The sequence below is a fragment of the Chlorocebus sabaeus genome, chromosome 21 (genome assembly GCF_047675955.1).
Source record: "Chlorocebus sabaeus isolate Y175 chromosome 21, mChlSab1.0.hap1, whole genome shotgun sequence".
NCBI lineage: Eukaryota > Metazoa > Chordata > Mammalia > Primates > Cercopithecidae > Chlorocebus > Chlorocebus sabaeus.
This window is the reverse complement of record NC_132924.1, coordinates 124,947,804-124,962,876: the sequence shown is the minus strand read 5'-3', so window position 1 is coordinate 124,962,876 and position 15,073 is coordinate 124,947,804. Positions and strand designations below refer to the sequence as shown.

General features: G+C 37.2%; 1 protein-coding gene across 12 annotated transcripts in view; it reads left to right on the top strand.

The window, feature by feature from the left end:
- The window catches only part of KMT2C (lysine methyltransferase 2C), a 290,786-nt gene that overhangs the window by 103,029 nt on the left and 172,684 nt on the right, over positions 1–15,073 (top strand). For all 12 annotated transcript variants that reach the window (XM_073009508.1, XM_073009512.1, XM_073009515.1 and 9 more), the window contains 2 exons: positions 9,989–10,189; positions 13,375–13,523. In XM_073009508.1, coding sequence (XP_072865609.1) covers positions 9,989–10,189; positions 13,375–13,523 — 350 coding nt within the window. The remainder of the gene's footprint in view (positions 1–9,988; positions 10,190–13,374; positions 13,524–15,073) is intronic.

Genomic DNA, 15,073 nt, shown 5'->3' with positions numbered 1-15,073 from the left:
ATATGTAAAAGACAGGATAAACCAAAGGACCCATGAAGAAGAGGAAGGATTGCTTTACTTGATACTAAGACTTTTTGTAACATGGTAGTAAATTAAGTCAGTGCTCTATTACCACAGAAATAGACAAATAGACCAGTGGATCAGAACAGGGAACCCAGATACAGATACATGAGTAATATGAACAAGTTATTTATAACAAAGGGGCATCACAAATTAGTGAGGAAGGAAGTCTGTCAACAGTTGTGTGAGAAAAATTATATGTACTTAAAAAAAAAGAAGAAAGTAGACCTAATTTATTCATGTCAACTCCAGTTACAGACATATGTGAGAAGCAAATTAATAAAAGAAGTTAATGTAGGAGAATTTCTTCATTGCTTTGGGGGTAAGGAAAGACTTTTAAAAAACAAATGGAAAGCACTAATTGTAGAAAAGGGTTGATTGGCCAGGCACAGTGGCTCATGCCTGATGCCTGTAATCCTAGCACTTTGGGAGGTTGAGGCAGGAAGATTGCTTGAGCCTAGGAGTTCGAGACCAGCTTGGAACATGGCAAAACCCCATCTCTACACAAAATACAAAAATTAGTAGGACATGGTGGTGCTACTCAGGAGGCTGAGGTGGGAGGATCGCTTCAGTCCAGGAGGTCGAGGCTACAGTGAGCTGTGATCCTGCCACTGCACTTCTGCCTGGGTGGCAGAGTGAGACCCTGTCTCAAAAAAAAGAAAACACACATGAAAAGAGGCCGGGTGCGGTGGGTTACATGCTGTAATCGCAGCCCTTTGGGAGGCTAAGGCAGGTGGATCCCTGAGGTCAGGAGTTCGAGACCAGCCTGGCCAACATGGTGAAACCCCATTTCTACTAAAAATACAAAAATTAGCTGGGCGTTGTGGCAGGTGCCTGTAATCCCAACTACTTGGGAGTCTGAGGCAGGAGAATTGCTTGAACCTGGGAGGTGGACGTTGCAGCGAGCCAAGATCGCGCCACTGCACTCCAGCCTGGGCAACAAGAGAGAAACTGCGTCTCAAAGAAAAAAAAAAAAAGAAAAGGATTGATTAATACCACTATACTTAAATTTAAAACTTTTCATGAAAAATACCAAGAGTAAAAAGATAAATGACAGAAAAGGGAAAAATATTTCTAAAGCATATATCTGACAAAGAACTTATGTCCATATGTATTTAAAAATGAAGCAGAACAATTCAATAAGAAAAAACCACTTCTGTAGAAGATAGTAAGCATTACTTGATTACTTGCAATAAACGTTACTTGATTATGACATATTTTTTAAACATGCTGTTGGATTTTAGTTAGATAATATTTATCTTCCTAAGCAATATGAATTTTTGTAATATTGTAATGTCCTAGTTTTGGAGACAAAATTGCACTAGCCTCGTACATGAGGCATCTTTCAGTTTTCTTATATTTTCCGGAACAATATCTATAAGATAGGTATTGACTCTATGAAAGTTTGAAGTAACTGTCATAAAATTACGTGGGTCTGTGGGGTTTCTTACAGCAAGAGAAGTCGCTACCAGTTCAATTCAAAGATGTTTTTTTCTTTGAATATGTATTCCCTAAATTTGCTCCCCACTTCCAAATTTTTTTCTATTCAGCTGTCTGTTTCATCTGCACCAGTTTTCTCATGTTATATTTTTCTCAGAACGTATACATTTTATCTAAAATGATTCATGATACGTTTATTATTTTTTAATGTTATTTTTGATTGGCAAATCCTAATTGTGCATTTATGAGTACAGTATGATGTTTCAATTCATGAATGCAAAGTGGAATGATTGAATCAAGTAAATTAACAGATCCATTACCTTGATTACCTGTCATTTGTTATGGTGGGGCATTTGACATTTATTCTTAGGTTGGTGCACAAGTGATTGCGGTTTTTGCCATTACTTTTAATGGCAGAACCACAATCACTTTTGCACCAAACTAATAGTTATTTTAAAATATAGGTCGCCCTGGTATGTATTGTATCTCAAAACCTGTTCCTCCTGTCTCAACCTTTGTATCCTTTGCACCAAACTAATAGTTATTTTAAAATATAGATCACCCTGCTCTGCAGTGTATCTCAAAACCTATTCCTCCTATCTCAACCTTTGTATCCTTTGACCAACAACTTACCATTTCTTTCTTCCTGCTTTACTTTCTCTGAGTGTCTGGTTACCATCACTCTACTACCAGTTCTATTAGTTCAGCTTTTTTAGATTGCGCATATAAGTGAGATCATGCAGTATTTGTCTTTCTGTGCCTGGCTTATTTCACTTAGCATAATATTCTCTAGATTCTTCTGAGTTGTTGCAAATGACAGGTCCCTCCCGCTTCTCTCTCTCTCTCCCCCCCCCACCTTCTTTCCCTCTTTCTCCCCCCTTCCCCTCTCCCTCCCTCTTTCCTTAATCCCTCCCCTCCCCTCTTCCCTCCCCTCCTTGCCTCCCTTCCCTTCCCCTCCCCCTTTTTCTACCCCCCCTCTTTTTTCCTTCCCTCTCTTTTTTCCTTCCTTCCTTCCTTCCTTCCTTCCTTCCTTCCTTCCTTCCTTCCTTCCTTCCTTCCTTCCTTCCTTCCTTTTCTTCTTTCCTTCCTTTCTCTCTCTCTCTCTCTCTCTCTCTTTTTTCTTTGACAGGGTTTCACTCTGTCACCCAGGCTGGAGTACAGTGCCGTGATCACAACTCACTGCATCTCAACTTCCTGGGCTCAAGCAATCTTCCCACCACAGCCTTCTGGGACTACAGGTGTGCGCTCACCACACCAGGCTAATTTTTTAAATTTTATGTAGAGATGGAGTCTTACTTATGTTGCCCAGGCTGGTTTTGAATATCTGGGCATGAGCAGTCCTCCAGCCTTGGCCTCCCGAAGTGCTGGGATTATAGGCATGAGCCACCATCCTCCCGCTTTTCAAGGCTGAATAGTATTCCGTTGTTTATATATACCACATTTTCTTTATCCATTCGTCTATTGATGGATACTTAGGTTGATTCCATATCTGGCTATTATAAGTAATGCTGTAGTATGTGTGGGCATGCAGATATCCTTTTGACATTTATTTCAGTTCCTTTGGATATATACCCAGAAGTGTGATTACTAGATTATATGGTAATTCTATTTTTAGTTTTTTGAGAAACCTTTTTACCATTTTCCATAATGGCTGTACTAATTGACACCCCCACAACAATGTACAGTACTTCCATTTTTTTCTGTATCCTTGGTAATACTTATCTTTCCTCTTTTTATTAATAGCCACTTGAACAGGTGGTAGGTGATATATCATTGTTGTTTTAATTTTCATTTCCCTAATAAGTAGTGATACTGAGCATTTTCTCATGTACCTGTTGGCCATTTGCATTCCGTGGGTTGTCTCTTTACTTTGTTAATATTTTCATTTGCCATAAAGAGCTTTGTAGTTTAGCCATCCCATTTGTCTATTATTGCTTTTGTTGCCTATGCTTTCAGGGTCATATCCAAAAAGTTATTGCCCACATGGAACTTTCTCCCTATGTTTTATTCTAGTAGTTTTATAGTTTGACATCTTAAACGTAAGACTTTATTTTGAATTGATTTTTGTGTGTTATGTGAGACAAGGGTATGATTTTGTTCTTGTGCATATGGATATACAGTTTTCTCAGCGCTGTTTATTGAGGAGTCAGTTCTTTACCCATCGTGTTTTCTTGGCATCTTTGTTATAAATCAACCGAGTGTAAATGCGTGAGTTCATTCCTGTTCCATTGGTCAATGTGCCTTCTTGTTTTTTGAGCCAGGGTGGTGTCTGTGCCCAGGCGGGAGTGCGCTGGTGTGATCTTGGCTCTCTGCAACCTCCGCCTCCTGAGTTGAAGCCATCCACCCACCTGAACCTCCTGAGTACCTGGGACTACAGGCGTTCACTATCACCCCGGCTTGTTTTTGTATTTTTAGTAGAAATGGGATTTCACCACGTTGCCCAGGCTTGTTTCAAACTTCTGGGCTCAAGCAGTCTGCCTGCCTTAGCCTACACAAGTGCTGGGATTACAAGTGTGAACCACCGTGCCTGTCCAGATGTGTGGGTTTTTTTCTTTTTTTTTTAAATGCCAGTACCATACTGTTTTGGTTACAATCATTTTGTAATGTTTTGAAATCAGACAGTGTGATGCATCCATCATTATTCTTTTTGCTCAAGGTGGTTTCAACTGTTTGATGTCTTCTGTGCTTCCATATGAATTTAAGGATAATTTATTTCTGTGAAAATTCACATTGGAATTTTGATAGATACTGCATTGAATCTGTAGATCACTTTGGGTAGTATGGACAGTTAGTTTCACAGTATTAATTCTTCCAGTCCATGAACATAGGATATCTTTCCATTTCTTTGTGTTTTCTTAAATTTCTTTTGTGAGTTTTATAGTTTTCAGTATACAGGTCTTTTACCTCCCTGGTTGAAATTACACCTAAGTATTTAATTTTTTTGTTGCTATTATAAATGGGATTGTATTAATTTTCTTTCAAGATCGTTTGCTGTTAGTATATAGAAATGCTACTGATTTTTCTATATTTACTTTATATCCTGCTACTTTATCAAATTTGTTTATTAGTTCTAACAGTTTTTTTGTGGAGTCTTTAGGGTTTTGCATATGTAAGATCATGCCATTAGCAAATAAAGATAGTTTCACTTCTTCCTTTCCTGCTGGGATCCCTTATATCTTTCTCTTGATCATATTGCTCTTGCTAGGACTTACAGTAATATATTGAAATTTTTATATTCAGTATTTTATATTTTATATCAATTTTATATTGTTTTTCATTATGATTTTATTTCAGATATTGGGATTTCCATTTTAAGTGAAAGATTCTTAAACAATATCTTTTCTAGTTTCCAAATATTTGGATTTTTTTTTTTCTTGAAAGGGAGTCTTGCTCTGTTGCCCAGGCTATGCAGTGGTGCGATCTTGGCTCACTGGAACCACTGCCTCCTGGGTTCAAGCGATTCTCCTGCCTCAGCCTCCCGAGTAGCTGGGACTACAGGCGTGCGCCACCACACCCAGCTAATTTTTGTATTTTCAGTAGAGATGGTGTTTCGCCATGTTGGTCAGGCTGGTCTCAAACTCCTGACCTCAGGTGATCCACTTGCCTCAGCCTCCCAAAGTGTCAGAATTACAGTCATGAGCCACTGCACCTGGCTGGAAAATTTTAAGTTATCCATTTATTATCCATTTTTAGTTTTACTGCATTATTGTCAGAGAATGTTGCCTGCATGATATTGGTCACTTGCTATGTATCATGTACTCTTTTATGGCCTACTATGTAATCCACTCTTGAAATATTTTAATATACTTGAAAAGAATGTGAACTTTTAGTTGTAGATAGAACTGAATATAGTATCTCAAACTAATTTTTATGCTCAGGTGATTAATAAATAATAAACAGTAAAGATGTTCAATACTTAATTTTTATCAGTTTGATATAGTATTTTCTGAGAAAAATAATTAAAATCTTCCACTGTTGTTGATCTTTTTTTTTTAATCTTTGAGTTTTGTTAGTACAGGTTGAGTATCTCTTACCCAAAATGCTTGGGACAGGCCGGGCGCAGTGGGTTCACGCCTGTAATTCGAGCACTTTAGGTGGCCAAGGCAGGTGGATCACCTGAGGCCAGGAGTTTGAGACCAGCCTGGCCACCATGGCAAAACTCCGTCTCTACTAAAAATACAAAAATTAGTTAGATGTTATGGTGTGTGCCTGTATTCCCTGCTACTTGGGAGGCTGAGGCAGGAGAATTGCTTGAATCCAGGAGGTGTAGGTTACAGTGAACCTAGACTGTACCATTGCACTCCAGCCTGGACGACAGAGTGAGACTCCATCTAAAAAAAAAAACCGAAAACAAAATGTTTGGGACCAGATGTGTTTTGGATTTTGGATTTTTTTGGATTTTGGAATATTTGCACATAGTAAGTTATTTTGGGGATGGGAGACATTTATGAATATGAAATTCATTTATGTTTCGTATATGCTTTATACACATAGCCTGAAGGTAATTTTATAGAATATTTAAGTAATTTTATGCTTGAAATAGTTTATATTAAGTACTTAGGTGTGAGATTTTCTACTTGTGATACCATGTTGGTGCTTAAAAAGTTCTGAATTTTGGAGCAGTTCAGATTTTGGATTTTCAGATTAGAGATGCTTAACCATCTCTTTCAGATTAGAGATTCATTTTGAGGCCTGTTGGTCTGAGTATATAGTTATGATGGATATCTATTATACTGCTATTGATCATTTTGTTAGTGTATAACATCGTTTTCATCTCTAATGCTGTGTTTTCTTTTTGACTTAACTTTCGTTTTGTCTGATAAAATTATTGCCACTCAAACTTCCTTTTGGTTTGTGTTTGCCTGGTATCTTTTTACGTCCTTTCCCATCAACATTTTTGTCCTTGTTTTATGTGTCTCTTATGTTTATACTTCCAACATTTTTTGCACCTTTTTTTTTTTTTTTTTTTTTTTTGAGACAGAATCTTGCTCTGTCACCCAGGCTGGAGGGCAGTGGCGTTATCTCGGCTCACTGCAACCTCCACCTCCCTGGTTCAAGCAATTCCCCTTCCTCAGCCTCCCGAGTAGCTGGGATTACAGGCGTGCACCACCATGCCTGGCTAAGTTTTGTGTATTTGCACCCAGCCGCAACCAATTTTTTTTTTTTTTTTTTTGAGACGGAGTCTGGCTCTGTCGCCCGGGCTGCGGTGCAGTGGCGCGATCTCAGCTCACTGCAAGCTCCGCCTCCCGGGTTTACACCATTCTCCTGCCTCATCCTCCTGAGTAGCTGGAACTACAGGCGCCTGCCACCTCGCCTGGCTAGTTTTTTGTATTTTTTAGTAGAGACGGGGTTTCACTGTGTTAGCCAGGATGGTCTCTATCTCCTGACCCTCGTGATCCGCCCGTCTTGGCCTCCCAAAGTGCTGGGATTACAGGCTTGAGCCACCGTGCCCGGCCGCCGCAACCAATTTTTAAATCTAATTTTAATCTATTCTCAAAAATGGTCTTTTAATTGGTGGTTTTTGCCTTTTAATTGGTGGTTTTGGTTTACATTATTGTAATGGCTAGTAAGATTTTGTATGCTATTTTAGAAAATGTTTTTCAGTTGCTGTATACATGTGTTTTCTTTCTTTATTATTATTATTTTTTTGAGATGGAGTCTTGCTCTTTCATCTAGGCTGGAGTGCTGTGACACGATTCTCAGTTCATTGCAACCTCCGCCTCCTGGGTTCAAGCGATTCTCCTGCCTCAGCCTCTTGAGTAGCTTGGATTACGGGCGCCTGCCACCACGCCTGACTAATTTTTATATTTTTGGTAGAGATGGGATTTCACCATGTTGGCCAGGCTGGTCTTGAATTCCTGACCTGTGATCCGCCCATCTAAGCCTCCCAAAGTGCTGGGATTACAGATGTGAGCCACTCTGCCCGGCCCCCCCCCCCCCTTTTTTTTTTTTAATAAATACAGACAAGGTCTCACTATGCTGCCCAGGCTGGTCTCAAAATCCTGGGGTCAAGCAGTCCTCCTGCCTTGACCTCCCAAAGCACTGGGGTTACAGTGTGAGCCCCTGTTCCTGGCTGAGTTGCTGTCTATATGTTTTTCTTTCTTGGCTGTGTGTGAGCACCTAATGAGGTACATGGAGAGGAGGCTTTGTGTGGGTTAGAATTCCCCTGTCTGTGGTCACAGGTGTTAACGTGGTCTCACTGTGCTTCACACTTGGCTTCTAGCAATTTCTTAAAAACCTTTACTGAATTCTTATTACCCTGCTTGTGTGATATTCAGTGGCCTCTTCCTGAGAGGTGCTTTTGTCTCATTTCTTTATGGAAGTGTCTTTCATCTGATGGTAAGTTGGTTGCCCTGTGATTTCTGCCCTCTGATGGGTTTCAGAATAGTGAATTTGCAGATTCTCTGGTTGGGTTATGTTGTGTAGTTGGGCACAATGTTGTTTGCAGCTTTCTACGGCCAGACCAAAAGCTAGAAATTTCCTTTGACCTTGTATTAAAAAAAGTCAACAATAAATTACTCTGAGGTGTTTGACCTCCCTTACTTCATACAACCTTTTCTAATTTAATAATTTAAGTACTTCTCTAAAAGTATTTTCATTTTGGATCTGTTGTGTGGCAAAATTTCTGATGTCTTCTAAGCCAGAGAGTAATTTTATTATACCTTCACATTTAAGCGATAGTTTTGAATATAAAATTGAAGGCTAAGGTATTTTTCCGCAATAGCTTTAAAATGTTCAGGGCTGTTACAATCAATGTTGATAAGGCTAATGTCAACCTGATTGTTGCTTCTCATGTGTAGTAGTGTTTCTAGGGGAAGTAACAAACCAGAAATGGGATATGGTGAAATAAATGTAAGCTTAATAGTCAGTGAAAATTACAAATAAGAGTATAGTAAGATACTGGCAAAGCATATGGTGGTGGTCTCTTTTTGGCAAGAAGAAATTTTCTTTTTCAACTTGACTTGATTTTTTTTTTTTGAAATTAGACTACATTTAATTTATGCATATGTGTATGTCTCAGTACCAGCAGGCAACATAATTTATCATGAACTTGAAGTAGGTAATTTATTAGAAAAACAAAAGCTAATTTTGATAAAAGTAATTAGTTGAGAGTCCAATACGAACTAAAGCTAAGTTTTAAAAAGTCACCTCAAAAGGCTGTTGGTTAGTTCAAAAGACTATTGGTTAATCCTGGTAATGCAAGATATGTAAGATCATGGGGTAAATACCGTAGAGGTAACTTTAATGCCCAGAAGAAGGATTTGGGTATAGCAGCAGTAAAATAGCTTGTGAAGTGTAAATATAATCAAGAGGAAGCAGTCCTTTTAATTTCATTCTTTCTAAGATCTCTTAGTAAGTGTATATTCCATTATGTATATTGTTTGTTGTCTCTTAATTTTTTAATGTTTTCTCTTTTTCTAAATTAATAGACTTAGAGCAGTTTTAGGTTTACACAAAAATTGAGCTAATTCTCCCACCTCCACCCCCGGCAGTTTCCCTCATGATTAGTATTGCGTGCTGTGTTACAGTTGATAAGCCAATATAGATACATTATTTTTAACTACAGTCCATATTTTACATTAGGGCTCAGTATCTGTCATTATAGTATCATATAAAATGGTTTCACTGGCCTAAAAAAATCCCCTTTGCTCCTAATCCCTTTCTTCCCTCCTATTCAGCTCTTCTGCTTCCCCAAAAATCTCCTACCACTCAACCCAGGAACTATTTAAGTTTATATTTTTATATCTCCCCGTGTGTATGCATGTGTGTGGTATATATATATCATGCATAATGAACGTTCCATCAAGTGGTTAAATAAAACTGTCACCATATGTTTTACAGAGCTGTCATGCAGTTGGGTGGCTACTAAACTCTACCTTCTTTCCCATTTTTAGCTTGCATTTTTTTTTTTTTTTTTTCCTGAGACAGTCTTGCTCTGTCACCCAGGCTGGAGTACAGTGATTCGATCTCAGCTTACTGCAACCTCCGCCTCCCGGATGCAAGTGAGGTGCTTTAGCCATCCGAGTAGCTGGGATTACAGGGGTGTGCCACCACACCCAGCTAATTTTTGTATTTTTAGTAGAGATGGGATTTCACCACGTTGGGCAGACTGGTCTTGATCTTCAGCCTTCCAGAGTGCTGCGATTACAGGCATGAGCCACTGTGCCTGGCCCCCATCTTTAGCTTTCTTACTTGGATTTTTTCCTAGTCAAATATGAAAGAAAATAACTTTTCTAAGTACTGACTAGAATTTTTTGGATTTGATATGTGTACCACTTTTAAAAATGCTATGGAAAAGTAGAATTCCAAATTTATTAAACTTAATTGTTCTTATGGGTAATCACTGAATAGACTGTAGAAAATAGATTGAAAAGCTTAGCTTGCACTTTAGACATAATTTAAAAGCACAAGTATCTATGGTTGTCACTTAAAGTAGTTGAATAAAGCTACTTTTCTTCTTCTCTGACTTACATTTTATTTTTACTAGTGAACAGCTCTGCGCTTTTTGTTACTGTGGGGAAAAAAGTTCCTTAGGACAAGGAGACTTAAAACAGTTCAGAGTAACGCCTGGATTTATCTTGCCATGGAGAAACCAACCTTCTAACAAGAAGGACATTGATGACAACAGCAATGGAACCTATGAGAAAATGCAAAACTCAGCACCACGAAAACAAAGAGGACAGAGAAAGTAAGCAGTTTTGAATTTAAATTGTTGGAATGGATTAAGACTGCATATAATTTATTTCCATTATAATGTTTATAAATTTTCAAATGGGGTTGTTCTTGTTGAACAGTGTCTCATGCTTTCCACATTTATGGGATACTCTGACTCACCATTAACCCAATTAATCCAACAAACTGTCCTTTTCACAAATTTTTCTTATTATTTTAAAAAAAGTTTATCTTAATTGTATATGAAATCGGTGTGATCACAAAACTAAACTTTTGGAAGAAAACTTCAAAGAACATAACACAAGCTGAGAGGGAGGGAGTTCATGGAATTTATAAATGGAAAGAAGATATTAATAAAACAGATCAATGAAGTCCTCCTTTTGTTTCTCTCAATAAGCTTTTAATTGTAAGAATCTAACAATACAATAGCAAATCCAGAATTGGTTTTCACTGCTCATGTCTTTTGTGTCATTCATTCATTGATCCATTCAATCATTTAATTAATTTAATTTATATATATGTTTGTGTGCTTCAGAAAATGTTGCACTGTCCTATACATTCTTCCCTCCCTCTCTCCCTCCCCTGCCTTCCTTCCCAGAAGATGCTTTTTTCTTTTTTAAGGATTTTTTTTGTTTTTTGTAATTATATATGTATGTCTGTATTCACGGGCACATTGTAATTACCTGAAGCTCTTGTCTAATATATTTTAAAATATTTTGTACAGTTGTGTTTAAAGACCATATTAATACGGAGACTTGGCTATGCTGGTTAAGGGCGTAGAAGTTTCTGTAGTTGATGAGAATGTGTAAAAATTAATTTAGCTTGCAAAGCTAACAGACTCTGCCTCTTGAGGGTGATGATGTAATCACTCAAGTGCTTATCTGGCTTATATCCAAATTTCAGTACTAAATCATTGTTGTGTTGTACTTATTTGATTGGCTCCTTGTTTTGAACTGCTGCCAGTGCCTTGAAGACCTGAAGTAGGAAATGAAACAAAAAAAGAGGGAGGATCTTTTAAAAGAATTTAAGGTGCAGCAGTTTAAGGAAGCTTAGAAGTACTGTATTTGGAGAGTTGTGATGCTTTGGAGGCTATAGCCTTATCTTTAGTTGTCAATAGAGTACACGCATCTTAATAAAACAATCAGAAGGCCAGCAAACTTACTAGTATTAGCAAACTTAACGGACTGAATCAGGCTGTATCTTATATCCTCATGTTCTGCCTTAAATAATGGCAATTATATAAAATCCTGTCTTGAGAAGTAGGTTTCATTTCCTTGTTTTAAAAGTGAAATTAATTTTTAGTGAAAAATTCTTATGAGCTCAGATAATAATATAAAAATAGCCTTTGTTAAATGAAAGTCTTTATATATACTTAGTGCTTACCAACTTAATAAGTAATGATAACATGCCAGTTAATGAAGTACACTTAAAAATTTGGCATCATTTAAGGGTAGGCAATTAATTTAGCTTGGTAATGATTTCAAATACTTACAAAACGTATGTTACTAATGAAGTTTAAATAGCGAATTTAAAAAACAGTTTCACAAAGGAGATTTTGAAAATGTCTTTCCTCTCATTTTCACTATCTAAAAAAATCAAGATTTTTTTTTTCAAACTTTTTGTTTTATAACTTAGAATTTTGTGGGGTATGCATTTCAGCTGATTCCTCTTGACATCTCTTTCTAAGCTGGGCTGCTGTCATCCTTAGTGTTGACATTGATATCTTACTGATATGGTATATACATACAAACCAGTCTCAAAACTTAAAGGTTGAATTTGATTAAGCTGCTGGTTAGGACCTTATTCGTAGTAAATTAGTCATTCTCGTGGTTTTTTTTACACCCCTTTCCCTCATCAAATACTAGTGCAAAACAGTATGTTAAAACAACACTTAGTGATTATAGATGAACTGTTTGTTTTTTTTTTTTCTCCGACTAAAATAACAATGATTTGTAATGGAGAATATATTTGTAGGAATAGAGATTATACTTATAGGAAAGAATTTGTTCTCATTTTACTGTGGGCATTTATTAAAATGAGAATTTAAAGTTAGCATAGCATGCTAAACCTTTTAAAAAAAAGTCTATGCATTTCTAATGCTGAACATAAAAACATTACTGGTTATTTTTATATGGTTTGGTATTTAAATGTGCTTATTGAAATATGTTAATACTTTTTTTCTTTCAATGATTCCAGGTATAAAAATGTTTAGTACCCTGGTCATTGTGCTGATTTTCTCTTAATAGGAATCATGATAAATATCCAGCATACAGAAGTGCAGTGAGTTATGATCTATATTCAATAGTGATTTAATCCAGAATTATGATCAGGTTAAAATACTATGGTATTAGGAGAAGATTTAAGTTTTAGTGGTAGTCATCTGATTTCCCATATTTAATATTAAGTACAATAGCCATTTTTATTTATTTAATGGTCTTAAATAATACCTAAAGTGTTAGAGCTTGAAAGCCTGAAATCTCCCATACGTTGTTTACTTTATTCAATGTTCTTTTTTTAGACTATAGTTTTTGCTGTTATACTATCTTCCTTATTCTACATGCCTTTGGTAGCTATTTTCTTTTTTGCTTTTTACTTTCAATTTGTGATGTACAGTCTTGATTGAGAGTACTTGCAACGTCATGCCACAGACCAGCTGTTGAGATTTGTTGACGGGATCATAAGAAAGCTACAGCTGATACATTCCATTCCTCCTGCCTCTGTTTTCACACTCTGTAGTGGGTTTTCATTTTCCCTGGAAAATATCCTTTCTTTACATAGTTAACTGCCACCTCTGTTGTGGCAGTCCTCAGTCAAGATACAGCAAACTAAACATTTCTGATTTGATCAAGTTTTGTTTTGTAAGCATTTAAGTAAAGCCAAAGGAAATACTTATGTGTTAAATACAATTCTTGACTAGGATATGAGAGTCGGTTTTAAAAACATTATATTATGGAATGGAAAAACAAATCTAATGCTTCCCTATGGGTTTGGAGACTCTTTTTCTTAGTTGTTACTTATATGATATGGCAACCCAGTTTAATATTATACCATGGATAATACTAACAGATGAATTCTAAAACTTGGTTTATGACAGTTAATGCCTGATAAAATTGATTTGGCAGTACATTGCATTTAAACAGTTAAAAATGAAACAATTTTCTGCTTGTTTTCACTTTCACAGCTATTTTATTTTATTTTCAGAGAACGATCTCCTCAGCAGAATATAGTATCTTGTGTAAGTGTAAGCACCCAGACAGCTTCAGATGATCAGGCTGGTAAACTGTGGGATGAACTCAGTCTGGTTGGGCTTCCAGATGCCATTGATGTCCAAGCCTTATTTGATTCTACAGGTATGGGCATGTTTTCAATAATAACTGTCTCTTAATTCTGGAAGCATTTTAATTTTAATGCATTATTAATGTCCTCAATAATAAATACCTTTCATCTAGAAATAATTAGAATCATACTATAAGAAATAATTATTAAATATGCCTGATTAGGTAAAATAAATTGTCTAATAAGGTTTATCTAATTTGTTTAAAATCTGTACAGTATCACCACCAGACTGGATGCTTTTAAAAATACTTGGATTTATTCTTGTGTAGATAGCAGTGCCATGGAGATCTGACAATTGAGGAAAATGAAAATTTTAAAGGGGAAAATTTTAAAGTGAGAACTTGGGGAATGTGGCATTCTGAGTCTGTTTTATTTGGGCATGAATGAAAATAGGTCTTAGCCAGGTAGATTATCTTATTATATAACAGTATTATAACTCAGCACTCATGATATGGTGCTATTGGAATTTAAAGTACATCTCATTTTATAGTTGAACTGCAGATTGACTGATAGTGGTTCAAGTGTTATGTGGTGGATAATTTAAAGGCTCAAGCGTTAATAATCATTGATATGTGCTCTCACTGTGGGATGAGGGAAGTAGAGGTGTATGTGCAGTTTATTTTCTATACATATCCTTTGTATATCACCGTAACAGAGTACTAAATAATATTTTGTTTGTTTTAAAGATACCAGAAACATACCAAATACATATATAATATTTAAATAAAATGACTAAAAACTAATTTTGTTTGTTGAAGAAATAATCACTAATTCAGTGATTCTTCAACCAGATGAGCATCATAATAACCAGACGGCTTGTTAAAACACAGATTGCTGGCAGGGAACGGTGGCTCACAGCTGTAATCCCAGCACTTTGGCAGGCTGAGGAAGGTGGATTGCTTGAACTCAGGAGTTCAAGACCAGCCTGGGCAACATCGTGAAACCCTCTCTCTACAAAAAATGAAAAAATTCGCTGGGTCTGGAGGCATGTGCCTGTAGTCCTGGCTATTTGGCAAGGCTGAGGCAGGAGGATTGCTTGAACCCTGGAGGTTGAGGCTGCAGTGAGCTGTGTTCATGCCACTGAACTTCAGCCTGGGTGACAAAGTGAGACCCTGTCTCAAAACCAAAACCAAAAACAAAAAACAAACAAAAAAAAAACACAAACAAGAAAAGAACCAAACACAGATTGCTGGGCCTCACTGCAGGAGTTTTTGATTCAGTAGATTTCAGTTGTGAGCTGCACGTCTGCATTTTTTTGGTTTTAATTTTGAGATGGAGTCTTGCTCTGTTGCACAGGCTGGAGTGCAGTGGCGTGATCTCAGCTCACTGCAACCTCTGTCCCCTGGGTTCAAGTGATTCTTGTGCCTCAGCCTCCTGAGTAGCTGGGATTACAGGCATGCGCCACCACGCCCAGCTAATTTGTAGAGACAGGGTTTTGCCATGTTAGCCAGGCTGGTTTCAAGTTTCCCCCCCTCAAGAGATCCACCAGCTTTGGCCTCCCATAGTGCTGAGATGACAGGAGCGAGCCACTGTGCCCAGACAGATTCTGTATTTCTAAGACGTT